Source organism: Astatotilapia calliptera, chromosome 8 (genome assembly GCF_964374335.1).
Source record: "Astatotilapia calliptera chromosome 8, fAstCal68.1, whole genome shotgun sequence".
Classification (NCBI taxonomy): Eukaryota; Metazoa; Chordata; class Actinopteri; order Cichliformes; family Cichlidae; genus Astatotilapia; species Astatotilapia calliptera.
Window position 1 is genome coordinate 17,958,856 of NC_137429.1, and position 19,003 is coordinate 17,977,858.

A 19,003-nucleotide genomic window follows, 5' to 3' on the forward strand; every position below is an offset into this window, starting at 1 on the left:
AAGCACATCAAAAATGTAACTGAAGTTCACCTTCCAAAGCATTCAGCACTTTGGATCAAGGCAGCATCCCGTCGGTTCAATCCGACAGTGTGTTTTTCCTCTCGCCAGATGTTCAGCTTAATTAACATGCAGGCTCGGGGCGAAAGAGGTGTTAGCACCCATATGCAGTTTATCCAGGTGCTGCAGCTCTGCATAATTGCCTGACATTTACATGAAAGCTATTGATTAGATTCATGCGCATTGTACTGATTCAAGTTGAGCTGTGTATGTGTGAAGAAAAAGAAAAGAATAACTGTCACTGTAGACCTGCAGCAGTAACTTGATTAGTCAATCACAGGAAATGAAAGAGCAACTGTTTTAGTAATTTAATTGTTGAGTAACAGTTACTTATTTAGAAAAAACCTTCCTTGGTACCATATTGTAAATCTCAGCCTTTGTGATTTGATTCATTTTTTTTCTTGTAATGCTTTTAGCTAATCTTAAACACTTATTTTCTTTTAATAACCTTTGGAAAGGTCACCTATACTTCTAATAGATCCACTGCTGTACTAAAATCCTTTATATGCTGGAAGTCCCAAATTATCATGATTGCATTTGGCTCAAATACTACAGCTTGACTCTTCACTGGCAAACATGAGCGTGTCTGCCCTAGTATAGTAATATTGGCAATAGTATAGGATTAATTATAAAAACATTTTTGCTTCTTTAAATGTCCCTAAAAGGGCTATGGGGACTTTCAAAAGTCGACTAAAAACTAAAAACTAAACTCTCAAGCATATTCAGATTGGGCTTAATCTTAAGACCTATGGTCTGGGTTTCGCAGTTCTGAAACTGAGACCAGATTTGCTTGTTTTGTCATTATGTGCTAGTTTACAAGTTTTGCCTGACATATTTTCCTGTATGTTTATAGCTTCACCAGATAACAGGACACGGACCCTTTTCTTTGTTTCACGAATCTCCAGAATTTTCCTTGCAACTTCTTTGACTCTTTGCTTATATTGAGGCTGCTAGCTTGTAGCTGGCTCTGAGCTCTTGATAGCTTTAGCTTTAGCTACTCTGCCTTTGTTAGTTTCTGTTTTGCTGTTTGTTGTTTGTTTTCTGCTGTGTGAAGGTAATTTAAGTGTTTGATTTGGGTTGCTGTTCTAAACATTCAACAAACATTTGAGAATCTGTGTTGAGTGAGGACTCACACTGAGGACTGTCTGCCTGTGTTCCTGTGCTTGTCGTGCACAGGCTTGCTAGCTGATCTTTCAGTCACTGGTCAAGGCCGATAACACTGGCAATCAGTTGATTCTGGTCCCTGGCTGGTCAACAAGGGCATCTCTATTTATCATGTCATCCAGTGTTATGCTTGCTTTATTGTTTTTTAGTTGTTGCCATTTAACACTACTAACTTTAACTGAAGGTTAACTAATAACAACTTTATTGTTTTCCTTCTATAAATGAACCCATAGGTTTAACTACATGTAATATAAAGTAAAAATACATAGTTATCTACAGTAATGATAGTATTTACAGGGTATTTTTGCTTTACAACAGTGTTTTTCACTAATAAAGACAGATAGACATCTTTAAATGTACTCTAAGCATAAAATGACTTGATTTGTTATATATCACAGTTACATGGATCTTTGGGCCTTTGGACTTGCCAGAAAAAATGTCTGTAAGTGTTTCCTCCTTAACCTCTGGCTAAGTGGATGGCACAACACAGAAGAGCTAACTCATCATGCCAGGACTCTGCAGTCTATTCATACTTATAGGCGAGTGGCCACTCTTTCAATGATGAGGATGTACACATCCTGGACAGGGAGGAACTCTGGTTTGAGCGAGGAGTCAATGAGGTTACGTGAAAAGGGAAAGACCATCTCTGAATCGAGGAGGGGGACTAAGGGTACATCTGTCACCATCTTACAATGCTGTGATTGCAGCCATTCCCCCACTCTCTGTGAATGCTACTTACGGCCATTGATCAATGGTCATGACAAATTGCATATTAATGATCAAGAAACTGACCGTGTGGCCCATTGTTCATCAGTGGTGCTAGTTTTAGTCATTGTGCAAATGTACTGTAAGGTTGGGGAAACCTGCAGTCAATGGAGACTGAAGAAGTCAGTTGGATGAGCGACGAAACGTTTCTCCCACTGAAAACGGGAACAGAATTAACTTTTTGAAAGTCAGTTCCATTGCTACACTAAATGTACAAATCATGTAATTAACCAGTTGTAAATGGATGTAAGAAAAGACCTGATAGTCCTGATCGTGTTTATGGGCTTTAAACACCTATTCAGATTCATGATGTGTAAGTAGAAGGCTGCGATACTTGGTAGTAGTAGTGTAACATTCAGAGAAATTCACAAAGGACACAGAAACCAGCCCTATGCTCTGTTTCCATCATAAATCACACAGCATGACGATAACGTTGAAACTCAACACCTCAAGATCTCACTGGGCTTGAGAGGCCCTTAAAAAACACGGAGAGGTTGACAGATACAGAGGACATGCAAACTACAAGACCGATAGCTTGAAGGAAAAAATCACCTTCAGCTTTAAAATGAATGATGATTTTGATGTATGACTTAAAGATAGGCCCACATGTGCTTGTTCAGCATTTCCCTCTGTTTTACATTGTTTACAGTGTGCTGCTGACCTCAGCTTCCTAACTGGGAAAACAAAGGAATTTCACCCTACTGTAAAAATAACTGTCGATAAATACAGGCCTTTTCTTCTAATGCACTTTCGGAATAACACACTTGTTTCTCTGCTTCCAGGAAATAAACAAGTGGGTGTAAAAAGGAGGACTACAAATCCCCACCTGGGGAGCCACTGGAGCCTCAGGGTGCTGGAATGGAGCAACTCATAGAGTAAGACAGATCATGTCTTTCTTTATCTTATTTGACAGCTTGTTTTACACAGATTGCTGACATGCTTTATTGTGTTTACTAAATGAACGTCCTGTCTCTATTTTGGTGCTTCCTGGAACTGTTGTTGCCCAAGCTTCAGCTGCATGCATGGCATTGTGTTTGGCGGTGTATAGCTATACTGCATCTACTAAGAGATTACATCAGCTCACCAAGCATTTTGGGAACTGTAAATAAGATGCCTTAATAAGAAACTTCAGGGGCCAAATGTTTCAAAGACTTTGATTTAAGGATATTTATAAGTGATTAAACAGTGGTGACATCTAAACACATCTTTTGTCTTTCTGCATGTTTTGGATATTTTGGTGAGGCAGGTTGTTGTGGTGCATGTCTGTGCATTTAGAAATCTTGTTATTTTCTATTCTTAGCTAAACAGAACTCATCATCGTCCAGCATGCGAAAGGTTGGCTCTTTGATTTGATGGAGGCAGTTCTGCGAAAGTGAGGGTTGGATAAACAATTTTGCAAGGCTCTCTGAACCAAAGAGGGCAGGCAATACAAAGCAACCCACATATAACATGAATACGCTTGGGAGCAGTCGCATCTCGAATTCAATGAAGGCGCGCCATTATTCGTAAACTCTGTGGCTACGTTTCCTCTTTGAACAGCGAGTCAGCAGAAAGTTTAAAAAAGCCTGGAAAGGATGGTGCAGAAGAGCAGTAACCACACCATCTGAATGTTGTTGGGGGATGGGCAGGTGATTTATCTGACCCTAAATGCCTTTTGTCCACTTTGCGAATGCAAAAACTCTTAGCTCAGCGTCATGCCATCTAGCTCAGACTCAGCTTTTATAATGTGCTGTTATCCTCTGAAAACCTGCTTTCCTTCATTCAACGCACAGTAGTTTCCTCTGCAAACATGTGCGGTTCTCGTCTTGTCGACGCTGCTGTAGCTGGGCAGAGTGTGATAAGAGCCATGGGAGTTCTATCTTCACTCCTCAGCTCATTCTGCAGATAGCTGAAACAGGATTGGCATTGTGTTTCTGGGCTGTGTGCACATACAGTAAGCGCTGTGTGTGTGTGTGTGTGTGTGTGTGTGTGTGTGTGTGCGTGTGTGTGAATCACACGATCCATGGTGGGATTTCATTATACATATCTTTCACCGGCATGGACGCAGAATGTATAATTCATACCTGTGACTGGGCCTAGAAAGGGATGCGTGCCTGCTTGCTTTCCCTTCAGCTCCCTACACTCCAACCTGTCAAGTGAGACCATTCATTTACAGTAACCAAGTGTCAGCCCTACTCGTGTCTCATATTGAGTCAGTGATTGTTGAATCAGCCCCCCTCCCTTTCTGACACCTATGACTCCCATGCCAGGATGACTAGCTTTCTCTTAATGATTAGATTACGTCACCGACCTGCTGCTGCACCATGCCAAACTATGAAGTGACAAAGAAGGGCTCCTGATTTGCGCAACTTCGCACTCCCTGGCTTGTGACTCATTGGTGAGTCATGGCAACAGGCAAGGGGGCTATAAACGCACCCCCATGCATGTTCACACACATACACTCAAGCTTGTACACATGGTTCTGACAGCAAATACTTTCTCTGTTGTTCCCGATAGTGTGTGTGTGTGTGTGTGTGTGTGTGTGTGTGTGTGTGTGTGTGTGTTTGGTCTTGCGTGAATGCACCCAAAGACACCATATTTCTGTCCTTCCACTCTATCGTTGTGCCTGAGTACAGAGAAACACACAACATTATTTATTATAATCATCACCGGTGTAATAGAGTTTGTGTTTTCCAGATAAAGCGGAGTCAGTAATTGTTTGACACTCGGCGCATTCCAATTAATGTTTTGTTGACTCAGTCTTGATAAGATAAGGCCAAGCATAATAATGAAAACTTGTTATATTTGTGGTTATTTAGATTTAGGTACTCAACCAACAGAGGGCGATGCAACCATTTACCATGAGGAATTAATCCTATTAGCGTTTCTTTGTGTGAATTCATTTGGCAAGTCCCATTTTTAATCTAATTATACAATAAGCCTTTTAAGAAAAGATGTTTGTTAGTTGATTGATGTTGCCAGTTTATTGATTAACTCATCAGTATTCTATATTTCAAATATTGGAGTTTGGGAGAGTGGGCGATAATGGCCTTTCCATTTTAATGCCTCATAACATTTCCTCTGTCTTCATGTAGTTTTGAATTCCTAAGAGGCTTACTTTTTCATTTGTATATTTGCTCTAACAAAATGCCTGGAACATTGATATCTGAGATCACTTAGATGTTTCCTGAACAAGTGTGGTTTAATATTAGATTGCACTGTTTAATATCCCATGACATAGCCTGTCGCTGGTTCACACCTAATTGCAGGTGTTAGCGCTCCTAAACTGTCTTAAAATTGTTTTGTCACAGTAGTATTAGTACTGTGCTAAAGTCTTGAGGCATCCTTCATTTCTTTATATTTTGCTTCCAAGAAGCCAGACTTTCTTATCATAGTTCCAGCTTTTGTGAAGGTCCCGACCTTGTACCTGACCATTTCCAGAGGACTTAAAAATGGCTTGTGAATCATTGAGGCATAACAATGCAACACTTTCTTTCTACTTTCAATGACTAAAAGAAAAGGCCAAAGATAATGCAGTTTGACTGTAGGGATGCCACAAATGATTATTTTGATAGTCGACTAGTCACCGATTATTTTTGCGATTAGTCGACTAATCAGATCATGCATCCATTGGACGTAAAACGTACAGCTTATTGCACCAGCATGCACCTGCTCTTATATGACTATCATTAGCTTACAGCTTTAAGTGCTTAAGGTACGTGCTGACTAAAAATAAAGACAAGATCATAGTTTATTACATTTTAATGAAATTTGCAGATTGTTTCGGTGGAGTTTAATAAACTCAGCTGTCTGCTCCTTGCTATCTGAGATATAACAGGACACGAGTATATTCTCGAGCATCTCACACTTCTGATAATCAGTTGTCTGCTTGACATTTATTCAGCTGTGTAAAAACTATAACTTTAATCTCAGCCAAACTGATTTACTAAGGAACAAAGAATATACTGAAATAAGCCAAACAATAACATTTTTAAGTTATCTAAGTGACTTATACATCATGTTTAACCTGAGTAGTGAAAGACGGCGGTGGGTTTGAAAACGATTTGCCGGGAGTCCGGTGTTCTCACCGGCTCTAGTGAGCCTTGAACCCCCGCTAGCTAACGAGCTGGTGGGTAACAGACGTCTCCGAAAGTGCTTTTGAAAACATGTGGTGTCTTGATAAACCAAGCAGATATCTGAAGTTTACACAGCTACATTCTCGCCTGAAAATATGTTAAACGTTTATTTTGTGACCCAGAAAGAATAATAAGAGTAATATTAAAACTAACTAGCTGCCGCTATTGTTGGAAACTGAGCAGGGCCGCGCTATGAATTCTTTGATAGGTTGGGCCACGAAGTATACACCCGACCCATCCTTCAAATCTGGGGAAATGAAGGGCGCATTTGTCGGCCGCATTTGTCGGAGTCTTCAAATTTGGACAGTCTTCATCGTGTCGCTGTAACGTAATCGGCCTACAAATGCAGGCACAGGAGGATGCTGTTCCTGAATTTGGACACAGCTACGATACCGGACACTACTTCTTCTTCTTCGGGGCTTAACGGCAGCTGGCATCCTTGTACATGCAGTGCTGCCATCTTCTGTTTCAGTCCGTTATTACACTCTTAAACCCTACTACTTATTCCTTCCGTCTTTTGGGATCTTACAAAGCTTCAAACGAGGAATGTGAGGAAAACAGGCAAGTGGAGGATAAAAGAAGATGTGGAAGGCCTAAAAACAACCTACAGTAGATGAACAGTATCTGAAATTCATGTTCTTAAGAAATAGAAAATCCATCAAAAAAGTATTGAGAGGTGTATCTGGCACTACAATTGATCCATCTACTGTTCACTAAAGCCTCATCAGAAATGATCTCAGTGGAAGGGTAGCTGTCAAGAAGCCATGTTTAAGAATGGGAAACATGGAGAAAAGGTTGAGGTATGCCAAATTACACAAAATTGGACTGAAAATCAGTGGCAAAAGGTCTACTGAAGTGACCTTGTCGTCAAAATGTACGAGGTCAGAAGTGGTGTCCAACATTAAGTGTCTACAGCCTTCTGTAAAACAGAAGGTGGAGGCTCTGTCATGGTTTGGGACTAGATTTTAGGCCGTGGTGTTGGGAATCTTGTCAAAATTTATGGAGTTATGAAAGCAGAAAAGTACCATCAGATTGTCTGATTAGCAGCACCAATTTTAGCATGACAGTGATCCCAAACAGACTGCCATTGCAGTAAAAACATATCTGGATATGTCGTGGAACACTATCAATCATGGTTTGCACAACCTCAACATGACCTCAACATATTTGAGGAAGTGAAGGATCATCTTGACAGAGAACAGAAAAAAAGGCAGCCAACATCCACAGAAGAGCTTTGAATGTCCTTCAAGAAGGCGGGAGAACCATTCCTGATGACTACTTAAAGAAATTACAAGAAAGTTTGCCTAAGTGAATTCAGTCTGTGTTGCAGCATATAAGTGGTCATACCAAATATTGACTTTCAAGCTCGTTTGAATTGTCCAAACGTTTTGCTTATATACTTCCATGTATGTTTGCACAAGACAGGAAGAGCCTGGTTACCTATTTTGGAGCAACACTACTTAAGAAATAAGGAAAAGAAGACTAGTCAGCAGTAGGTCAAATACATAGATTTGGCATGGTTCTTTTAAATACATAAAAAACAAGAATAATCTGTTTAAGGAAACATTTAGGCCAGACAAAATTGTCTAGATAAATGTACAGTGATTTTATTTTACATTGTGTATATCTTGTCCTGCCAAAAATAGCTTTGACCCCTCTGGGTATTAACCTAGGAGAGCATCGTGGTCTTGGACCATCTTGATGCTGGCAGCAGGGTCTGCAGATTGGATTTGTTAAAATGCTCCATCTGATTGGCTTGTAGAGGAGCGTTGAAACTGAGTCAGTGCCCTGGCCTGTTTGTCGTGTTCCTTGTGCTCGTCATGATTACATTTTGCGGTGTGGCAGGGCACAGTGACCAACTGTAGAGGTCTTTGCTTTAAATAAGTGCCAAGTTTGGACTGCAGTACTCTTGTTGTTGGTACATGTAAAAATGACAACCATATAAATGCATGTACCCAAGGCTTTCCAGCAGAATAATGCATTATGACAAGAGGATCAATACTATTTACTTCATTTGCCAATGTGTCTAATCTTACTATTTGTCATCATCATCACGTTGACGGGGACGTCATGTAACTGATTATAGCAGTTAGGGTCATTCTTCACTGGACTGTTTATCTTGAGTAAGTACATTTTTTATCTAGAAAATGACATGAAATCATTTGAAGAGCTTAATCCAGGGTTTAAATGTGACTTATGTCTTGGGCAAAAGAAAAAAAAAAGGGAAAAAATGATCGCAGAAGGTGCAGCAGTGTTTTAGATGCTTTAATGGGTCATTTGTCTTTGCACACAGCAGAATCATTTGTCTGGAACAGCTGACCAGAGTAAATGTACAGGCTCCTTTTTTAACTGAATTGAATTACCTCCACTGAGAGTAAGCTGGCAGCAATCTGATAAAGAAGTCAGTGTTAAGAAATTGAAGCCTGCTGTCTATTAAGGGGTTCTCATGCCCTATAAAAGTGCTTTAAGGAAAACAAACACCCTAGGCCGATGTCAGAAAGTGGACGCCTGGGAGTCAGGCTCTTCAGAACTGAGGCAGGCAGATGACGAATGTAAAATTAATACATAACTGCTCACAAAGGAGACAGGAGGCTACTGGACGTCTTGTAAAATGTGTATTTCTGCATGAATAACACTAACGTTTAGTAGCTCTTTATGCTTTTATGTTACAGTGGGTTTTATTTGTTTTTTGCGAATGAACAGATAACTATGAAGCTTAGTAGAAGATTCAAGATATTTATTTCCTAAACTCTACTGTGATGAGCTGAGCAAATACTTTTTGTCACTGGGGAAATATAACTGGCTCTAACTGGGCCATTCAGGACTACTCTGTCACACAGAAGCAGTGCTGGCTGCACAGACAAACTGGTGCTGGTACTTATGGCCTTTGCACTGCTTTATTTATGTGAATTGTTTTTGATGATGATGATTTATGGGTTCCAGCTCTCGGTACTCACTTAGTTAAGCTCTACAAAAAATAAAGCGTTACCCTACCACACACCCCCTCTTACTTGGTGCAAAATACACAGCCTTACTGTGAAGTGAAAGCTGAGACGCGTCACTGGCAAAGTGGCTGCTGTCTGAGGGAATATTTTAGCTGTCTTGTTGAGTTCAGGATTTATTAGGCCTAATGGCGTTGACGTCAGATCAGCATGCTTGTTTTTTGTCTTAGCTGCCGTGTTTCTTTCTTTGATCTTTGTCACAACTAAACAACTTGAGGTGCCTGTTTACGTTGTGCTCATCTCTATGCATCATGCTGAGTGGAAGTGTGCTGCATGCATTCGGGCTGAGAAGATGGATTACTGCTGCCTCGCAGGGAGCGACTGTGTTTGTGCGTCCTATCTGTCCACGTGTAAGCCGCTGGGTGTGATTCTCCAAGGACGTGCGAACAACATACCCGGGAGGTCTCATGCCTGTGTTCTTAAGACAGACACGATCTCAGTACCCTGTCAACCCCTGCTGCAAACACTCCCATGTGCACACGCTTAAACAGTAATGCATCAGCGCCCCCCTTTGATTCCCGGTTGTCCTTTTCTGTTATTGTACCTTGAAGTGGAGTTTTGACACCAAACATGGCTCGCTTGTCCCCAGAAATTCTGAGTGTGTTTTTGGTTTGGGTTATTGCGAACGCCAATGGAAGAGCACTCGCTGCACATCGAACACCCCACCTCCACATGTGCACTCGCACACACAAATAGATACAGCAGTGGCAGCCTAATCATTCTTCAGACAATGAAGGCAACGAGGAAGCGCACTCAGCGGAGTGCATATCCCACTGAACTGCCGCATAATGAATCATGAAGGGGAGTCAGCTGGACATCAGACATGAGCAAAAACAGAAGCAGTGGTCAGCTTCCATCTAAACAAAGACTGTGTGTGTGTGTATGTGAGGATGTCTGAAGTGTTTATGTGTCGTTAAAAAAGGACAGCAGTGAACATACTTAGCTGCTGTGTGAATGTGAGTTACTTGACTGAAAGAGGGAGAGGGAAAGAAGGAAAAAAGCTATAGAGTCCTCTAGGGGTTTCTGACTCAGAAGAGTATTGAATTTTGCATGAAGAGTGTTAGAAGTCATGTCTTACAATAGGACATGTCCAGGATGTAGCCTGCCTCTTTCCTATCCCAGTCAGCTGAGATAAACTCCAGCTGCCTCTGTGACACTGAACTGGATAAGCGGTTAAGAAAATGGGTAGATGGGTATCATACAGTAGAAGGGAAATTTCTGCCTATTGCTGCTGTGTTTGTGTTGCTGTGGCAGTACACATGTCTTAAGATTGAAGTTCTACACAAGTTAGCAAAAGACAAGCTTAAAGGTTTTAGGTGAGCACAAAAAGCCTTCCATTTTAAGCACATGAAGTGAAGTATTAGAACCAGAATAATTATTTTTTGGAGGGGTATTTTCAGTGGTTTAGAAAAAAATAACAGCACAATAATTTTCTTTCATATCTGTTGATATTGATATATGTTACAATATCACAAAATCAATTATGTGTGTGTGTGTGTGTGTGTGTGTGTGTGTGTGTGTGTGTGTGTGTGTGTGTGTGTGTGTGTGCGCGCGCATCCTTAGTTTGGTTTTGCTACTTGAGTTTTGTAATTCGGAATCCTTATTTTATAGTTTTCTTAACAACTGTTTGTTACTTTGTATTCTTTAGTTTAGTCTAGCCTAACTAGTAGGGCAGGGCAATATGGCCAAAAATATTTATCGCGATATATATTTGAAAATTTGCAATAACAACATACCTGATGATATAATTGACGCGAGACAAAATACTTTACAACTCCACAACTTTGTTAGTACAAAAAAACCCCCATCAATGTATTTTCGCTTAAACAAGCAGCTGTTTTTTATGTGCATCAAAGTTATATAAAAAATTTAACAGTTCAAATGCAAATTACTTGCTGACAGTTTAACCAAAAGGCATTTCCAGTGGAAACTGGCCGACACATCCTGAGCATAACCATATATAATATCCACAAAACTTAAAAAGAGGTTGTACACACACACAATACGGTAATATTATGTTGAAGCACAGTACCTATCACTCCGCGAGGCTCCTGCAGCCGTAATGCTCCGACAATCCATCAAGTGGTGCGGCTTCATAGCTTACGAAAGTCATACTAGAACATTTTTTGACAGATTTTTGAGCGCCGTGTACCACATAAAATCGGTTGGAGGTAAGTAAGCACAACCAGAGTTTATACATAAGGCACACCGGACTATAAGGGGCACTGTCGATTTTTCAGAAAATCAAAAGATTGATTTTAAGTGTACTTTATTTTCTGAAAAACACGGTAATAACGACAGCCCGCTTGCATGCTCTACCAAAAATTGTGCCTTTGTGTGTATCTGATGGATACACCAAAGCCAAACCAGTTCCACACCACTGAAGTTGCGCCATTTTTACAAACCATCCATCCATCCATCCATCCATTCGCTTCCGCTTATCCTTTTCAGGGTCGCGGGGGGCGCTGGAGCCCATCCCAGCTGTCATAGGGCGAGAGGCAGGGTACACCCTGGACGGGACGCCAGTCTGCCGCAGGGCTTTTACAAACCAATTCTGGTTCATCTGTTTCATTCAACGATCCGCTTTCGCCCTTCTCATTCTCTGTCGCCGCCATGCTTTTTCCGCCATCTGCGTATAAAAACAAAGGCACTACGCATGCGTGTTTTACCCATATTCTATCGCGATATTTCATTTTCTTATCATTGCCTAACTGTAGGCAATGATAAGACACGGGTATCATACAGTAGAAGGGAAATTTCTGCCTATTGCTGCTGTGTTTGTGTTGCTGTGGCAGTACACATGTCTTAAGATTGAAGTTCTACACAAGTTAGCAAAAGACAAGCTTAAAGGTTTTAGGTGAGCACAAAAAGCCTTCCATTTTAAGCACATGAAGTGAAGTATTACCGGCCATATTACCGGCCATATTACCGGCCATATGGCCGTAGGGCCGTAGGGCTCGGCCATATCGGTGAACGGTATGATATGGCCGAGCCCTACTAACTAGTATCTTTTTATAACTTGTTAAGTCTTTGTGTCTGTATTGGGTGTTCGGGTGTTTTTTGCTATTTTGATAGTCTTGCATCTTTTGCGTCTTACCTTTAGTTATATTTTCCCCTTGTCTCCTCATCTGATTTGGTTGAGCTGTATCTAGTTTCTCAGATGTTTCCTCCTCCTCCGGTTGCCCCCTGTGTCTGTATTTGTGTAGTCATATAAGCCTCAGTTTTCTTTATTCTTTGCCATGATGTCTGTTACATCATGGCAAAGTTGTTCCCTTTTATTGCCTCTTAATTGGTGCTCTGAGATCATCCATCTTCTTCCCAGTGGACCTCCCGTTTTCCGTGATGATAGCTTTGTACCTTTTTTAGTTGTAAAACACTCACCTATCTCTCCATCGCTCTTCACCACTCCATCTCGACACCCTTTCACCAGCAAACACGTGCCGAAACAAAAAGCTGAGGAGAGATAGTGATAAACCATCTCTGTAACAAGATGTTGATGCTACATCAGGCTCCAGTTTGAAACTCAAACTAACAGACAGAAATACCCTCCTTCTGTTTTCTCTCACTTTGAGATGACGATGAATCAGTGTAGCAGCTCCGTACGCGCACATTTATTTTCAGAGTGCAGACATGCGACCACTGGCAACGCGTGTGTGTGTGTGTGTCACAAGTACTGATTATATCTGCTATATGCAAGAGATGCTGACATGAAACTGCAGCAAGGCAGAATAAATTTAATATAAATCTAATACTAACGTGATTTAAAGCAATAATGGGAAAACAAGCCATTTATCACATTTTCTTCACAGTCAAATTAAATGACATCATCATACATCAGCATCGTTGCATTTTGCACACTGAAAATCATAAATTCAAGACAACAATGACTAAAACGCACTTTGACCCAGAATATAGTCCTAATGCAGAGCTCTTACATGCTATCAGGTACTCGGTGTGAACTGAATGAAATTTTGCAGCTATGTAATCAGAGCTGAAGCCTAGATGCTTACAAACAGCTTTACAGGAACTTGTAAAGTCCTTTCAGTCATGTTTCTAACCTGCTGTTATGAAGCTATATCCAGGCTAAATCATGTCAGTGAAGCTCTACCGATAAGTATTGATTTACTTCCTAATCACTAGAGAATAAACGGGGAACCACTTCTGAGATCAGCAGACTTCTAGAGGTGGGGCTGGAATTGTTTTAATCTTCTACTACAGTTCTTTTTACCTTGTCATTTCTACGAACACCTTGAAATTACATGTTTTTGACATCAAGAAGCAGTTTTGACTTGCAACCTGGAAGAGATGTTTCATCAGTAGTTTTACAGGTCAAGGAGAAGAGAAATTCAGAGTCAGCAACCAATACTTACATGGATTCATCTTTTATTTAGACCACCCTCCTAGGGCTAGCTATTCCCTGGATTATAGTGTATCTCCTGGCATTATGCAGACAGGGGTGGGGTGCTGTCATATAGTGAAAGAGAAAAAGATGGATAGATGGGCTAAAATGAGGAAATTATGGAGGCAAAGAAGAGGAGACAGAAGGGCTGTCTAGTTCCTCAGCCTTCAGGCAGAGCATTTCCATTTGTCTTTCTGATGATGGTTAAATTAGAGGAATATGACATTTCACTGTGGTGCGTGTAGGTGTTCCTGCTTTCCAGTGTTGTTGAGTCTGCGTAGGACATCGAAATAAAAAGTTTTAAAGTGGAAATCATGTGCTTTTTCTGCTTTTTCTGCATCTTCTGTCTTGGATCTGTATGTGGTCTGAATTGGGGGATATTCTAAATATGTCCACCTCAGACAGAGCAGTTATTATGTTCGGGGTGGCACAGTGAGAAGCAAAGATGGGTCTTAGTAAGTTACAAAATTCTAAATACTGAACACTGGCAGTGAGTCAACATTTATTTACAAAGTGATAATTAAGACAAATATGTTAAGGAGTGAAAATGAACAAAAGAAGGAAGTGACTAAACTTCAGGGTCTCCTCATGCAGCAAAACAACATACGCAAAACCTAATAAAAAATAAAAGCCCTAAGCTACATAATCAAACTAAAGCGACAGAACCTGCAGGTCTTTGCTACAAAACCACAGAGAAAGTGGTTAATGATAAAATGGTAAACCCAGCTTCCATCGCCTTAAGAGACAGATTTAAACAAATGCAAAGTAACAGGAACTAAACTTTCCAGGTTTGCCCCAAGTCACTTTTAAGTAAGGCATTTCAAATGATGCCAGACAAGCCCAAACTGAATATCAACCCAACACAGAGCCCAGTGGCCAAATGGCAAGGATCACTTGGCAATGGGGCTCTAGATATACAGCCCCTCTAACAAGCAGCTGCTTTTCGTCCGTGGCAGATCTGGAACACAGAAAAAGAAGTCAAAAGGTCGGCATGAGAGTGTAAAATGATAATTCATTGTTCTGTGTTATATGTGTTCAGCTTCCCTGCAGTGTTGGGCCGGTGTGGGAATGCATTTGTAGAGCATTTAAGAAAGTATGCCCTGGATATGACCATCTCAGACACCGCATTCGCTCACACTTGTCAAACCTTTTGCTTTTTCACATTGCCTCATAAAAAGGCAATTGCTGACCATTATTCCTAAAAATATTCAGAGCCTTTGGCTGAATAATCATCTAATTTCTTTGCAGAATCAATCTGACTTAGATCTCTGAGTTAAAACTGATATCGACCAGTATTGAGTTTTCGCAAATCTGTTGGTATTGGCATTTATCGTTGCCAATAAATGAAAAAGAAAAAGAGGAGACGGGGAAAAAAACACCCTTCAGCCATGTTGACATAGTTTGTCCACTAGAGGGCATTCTGCAACTTCCCTGTTGATGACATATTTTAGGAACACTGCAAACCTTAAAAAAAAAAAAAAAAAACTTATCCGAGCAGAGTCCGACAGACAAACAAACAAATACATAAATAACTACAGATAATAAATGTTGTGTTTATGTGTCATTTCTCTGAAAGAAAAAGACAGTTTTTTATTTTGGTTTTTGCGAATAAAACATTACACATTACCAACAGTAATGCGTAAAGTGTAATGTGCTACTTTTTCCAGAAGCTGGTGGCAGTGCTCCATACTCTTTTTGCCTGCTTACTTAGAGCTAGCAGGCCACATGTCTTTGCCAGTCATTTGAACAATTTGGGACCGATTTCAGTTGAATAGTTTCCAGTGAAAATCAAATAGTATTTTTGCTGGTGGGCAGCGTCCAGAGCTGAAGAATAAGATGTTTGACTTCAACAGAACGCAAACAACAAAAAAAATATATGACTGCTTATAAGTACTCTTGACAGAAACAATTTTGTGCCGTCTCTGTAGTTTAACAGCTGTTAACAGGCCAGTGTTCGATTAAGCTGCATAAAAGTAAATGTGAAAGCAAGACAGCAGAGTAATGTAGACAGTATTTCGTATCCCTCAATCTTCCCCTTTGCAAAATAGATGCAGAGAGGTAGATGAATTATGTGGTACGCAGCTGCAGCTTGTTCCATACACCCTTGAGCTATGTAGTTAATGTAATACACACACACACACACACACACACACACACACACACACACACACACACACACACACACACACACACACACACACATGCTCAGGCATATTGTCTTTGAATGACACCCCTGAACAAGTTCAGTTCACACAGATTACAATAAATTAGCTCTCGTTCAAAGTTTAAGATTCAGAATTTTGAGGTAGTGAGTTAGTTGACATTCATCCTTTTAAACCTTCCTACTTCTCAGTGTGCACAAAATTACACAGATACCTTTTAAATAGGCAAGAAAAAGAAACGCAAGTGTGCGTGTCACAAAGCATGGTACTAAATACTGGTACTGATTTGTTACCAATGAGTTCTAACTTAAACACATCGTAATCTGTGATTTCTTTTATGAACCTCCTTTAAATGTTCATGTGGACTGGCATCAGCACCCTGCTGGGAGCTGCACTTTCTAAACATCCGTGCCAACAAATTTTATATCTGTTTGCTGTCCATCATGCACATTGTGCACACTTTGTAGCATCCAGTCACTCTCTTTGGAGCATTGTTAAAGCTGGACACGTTGCCAATCCATAACAAGATGATACCTACCACACTCACATCCAGCCCTGCGGCTAATTCAGAATCACCCGTTAGCCTAACATGCAAGTGTTTGGACTGTGGGAGGAAGCTGGAGTAACCGATGGGAACAAACTGCAAAATAGAAAACCCCGACCACGACCAGAAGCTTTTGACCCAGAGAGTTTTCGCTGAGAGAGAACGGTGCAAACTACTGCATCACCGAAGCTGAAATGAAGGGGAGGCGATGGAAAAAAGGAGCTTATATCTTTTGGATGTCCTGGGGCAGCTTTGCAGGGCCCTTAATGATGACTCATAAAGATGGTGGCAGTGTTCATCCTTGGCGTGTAGTGTGTGTGAGCGTGTGTCTTTCTGTGCAGAGTGCTTATCATTCCAGAGACTATCAAAGATTCAACTGGTGTGCTCCAGAATGACGGCGTTCCTTTTACTGCAAATGGCTTCTGTGCGTGTTTCTTATGAATGGTGCTGTCTGACTGATCCCAGTAGGGGAAGCTTCAGAGTGCTGCTGCAGTAATTACAGGAAGAAGCTTTCTTAAACTGTCTCTCACTTTCTCTGTGGCTGTTTCTCTCTTGCCAAATGAGCTGGCGGGGAGGAATGATGTATCAAGGTGTCTGAACTCGAGCACACTATGAATATTTCAGTGTGTCATAAGTCACTATTGATTACATTGTTGCATTTTATGCCTCATTTGCTACACCATTTTTGATTTATGAGCAATACATATATGTGCATATATATATATATATATATATATATATATATATATATATATATATATATATATATATATATATATATATATGTCAAATACATTTATTTATTTTAAAAAAAGAGTGACCAAAGGGCCAAGTTAGAGTATGTACTGAGCATGCCCATCGCTGGAGGGACTCACTTCAGTTGCCGACGACTGTTCTTTATAGCTGGTCTGTGAAAGCAGGCACACTTCTTCCATAAATGCACATAAACTCACTCTTTATGAAAATCAGATTTCTCTGAGAATATGTACAGAATAAAACCTGTAGGGAGTAATGTAGTTCACACTTTGCCCCAACAGCTAAATAGACCTATGTATTTTTAATCGTAATTAAAAGTTTGAGATGACCTCATAACCATTTTAGTTCAATGAAAGCAACTTTTGCAAGCCAAGTATTGTGTTCCCAAATGGATATAGTTAAAGTGAGCATGTTTTTATGTTTGAATGAAAATAGCCCTAAAAAACAGCATTGCATGACTTATTCATCAGCCAAAGCCATTTCAGAGCCAAACGCAGACTAAAGCTGTCAATAGTTGGAGCTCAGCTCTTCCTCACTGTGGTGGTAAATTCTCCTTAGAGGCTTGGAGTTCTCGCCATTGCTTCTGTATCCCTTTTTTGTCAAGATTCACTCACTTTTCCCTCAATCCTTTGAGCTCTTTATTTCACTGTCTCTGCGGCTCAAACTCTTTCCTGTTCTCTCTTTTCTCTCTATTGCTATTTAGCTCGAGCGTACACAATCATCATCCAAAATTTCTATTTTTCTGCTAAATACTGTAGGCATTTATGTGTCTGCAAATCGATTCACTATTCATAAAACCATATCAAAATTACATTGGTAAATATTTAATTAAATGGAATTCAGCCTTATGAGCATAGAGACAGAGCCTAATTAAAACCCACCCAGTGATTAAAAGTTTCAGAGTTCTAAAAAATCTCAGTTTTCAGTGATTCGAAACGCTGTTTACGTGTGGCGCATAGAAATAGCTGCGTTTTCAAAAATACCCGTGTAGGTGTGGACGTAGCATAAAAGAGTTAGTGTATTTTATTACTACCTGTAATTTATTGCAGTTTACTTTTATTTGTTTAATTGCTTACTACATGTTTGAGGTGTGAAATAAACCGCTTGAAAACAAAATATGGGTGTGTGTGGTTGGAGTTGGGTAGAGGCGCTACTCCTTCTTGTTGTGGTTCTTGCTGTTGATTGGGGTGCCTTCTGAACTCTCTATATGGAGTTTTTTCAGACACACCCAACTGGGAGGAGACCCGGGGGTGGATCCAGAACTTTGCTGGAGAGATTAAATGTCTTGTCTGGCCTGGGAGTGGCTTTGGATCACCCTGGAAAGCATTGCTGGGAAAAAGGATGCTTGGAATATCCTGCTTGGCCTGCTGTCAGTGCAAATGGAATCCGGGCAAGTGGAAGAAAATGAGCGAAGAAATATATTCTTCTGTTAGTTCTGCAGAAATGTCATTGTGTCTCTTCCAATTATGGGTTCAAATCTCTGGAAACACTAACAAATAACATTTTTGTTGTTGTTACATAAAACTCCCGAATTGACTTTCAAAATGCGTATGCTCCCATCACAGGGATTTTATTACAGAATAACATTTTGTCATCAGCAAAGAGGTGAAATTTACATCCTTTAAAGCTCATCGGCGTCTTTTTTGTCAGTGTTCTCTGTGTCTCTCTGACATTTGAACTCAAATATTAGCATGCCTGCTGGGCAATACAGCCAGACCACGCTGTTTCTCAGATCAATGGGTTGTTGCGGGAGGGGTAGTGTAGATCATAACAGAGAAGCATGGAATGAAGAGAATTTTTCAGAGAGACGGAGACAGGGGAGACCGATCAATAAGCCGAACTCTTCAGCAGAGGAACCTGCAAGCACACAGCCCACACCTTTCACACAACATTAACTTCAGTGTGGAATCACAGTGCAACAAACATCATGCACATGCACACATATACACACACACATGACTTCAGAGGGCATTACACTGACTTTCATTCATTTCTTGGAGATTTACTCCAGGACCCTTAGATCCCCATGACGTAATATG

The 19,003-nt window shown here is 40.5% G+C and overlaps 1 protein-coding gene across 1 annotated transcript in view; it reads left to right on the top strand.

Annotated features, from left to right (window-relative positions):
- Positions 1–19,003, top strand: part of ankfn1b (ankyrin repeat and fibronectin type III domain containing 1b) — a 152,505-nt gene that overhangs the window by 2,727 nt on the left and 130,775 nt on the right. The window contains exon 2 of the mRNA XM_026178722.2: positions 2,769–2,861. Coding sequence (XP_026034507.1) covers positions 2,845–2,861 — 17 coding nt within the window. The 5' untranslated portion in view covers positions 2,769–2,844. The remainder of the gene's footprint in view (positions 1–2,768; positions 2,862–19,003) is intronic.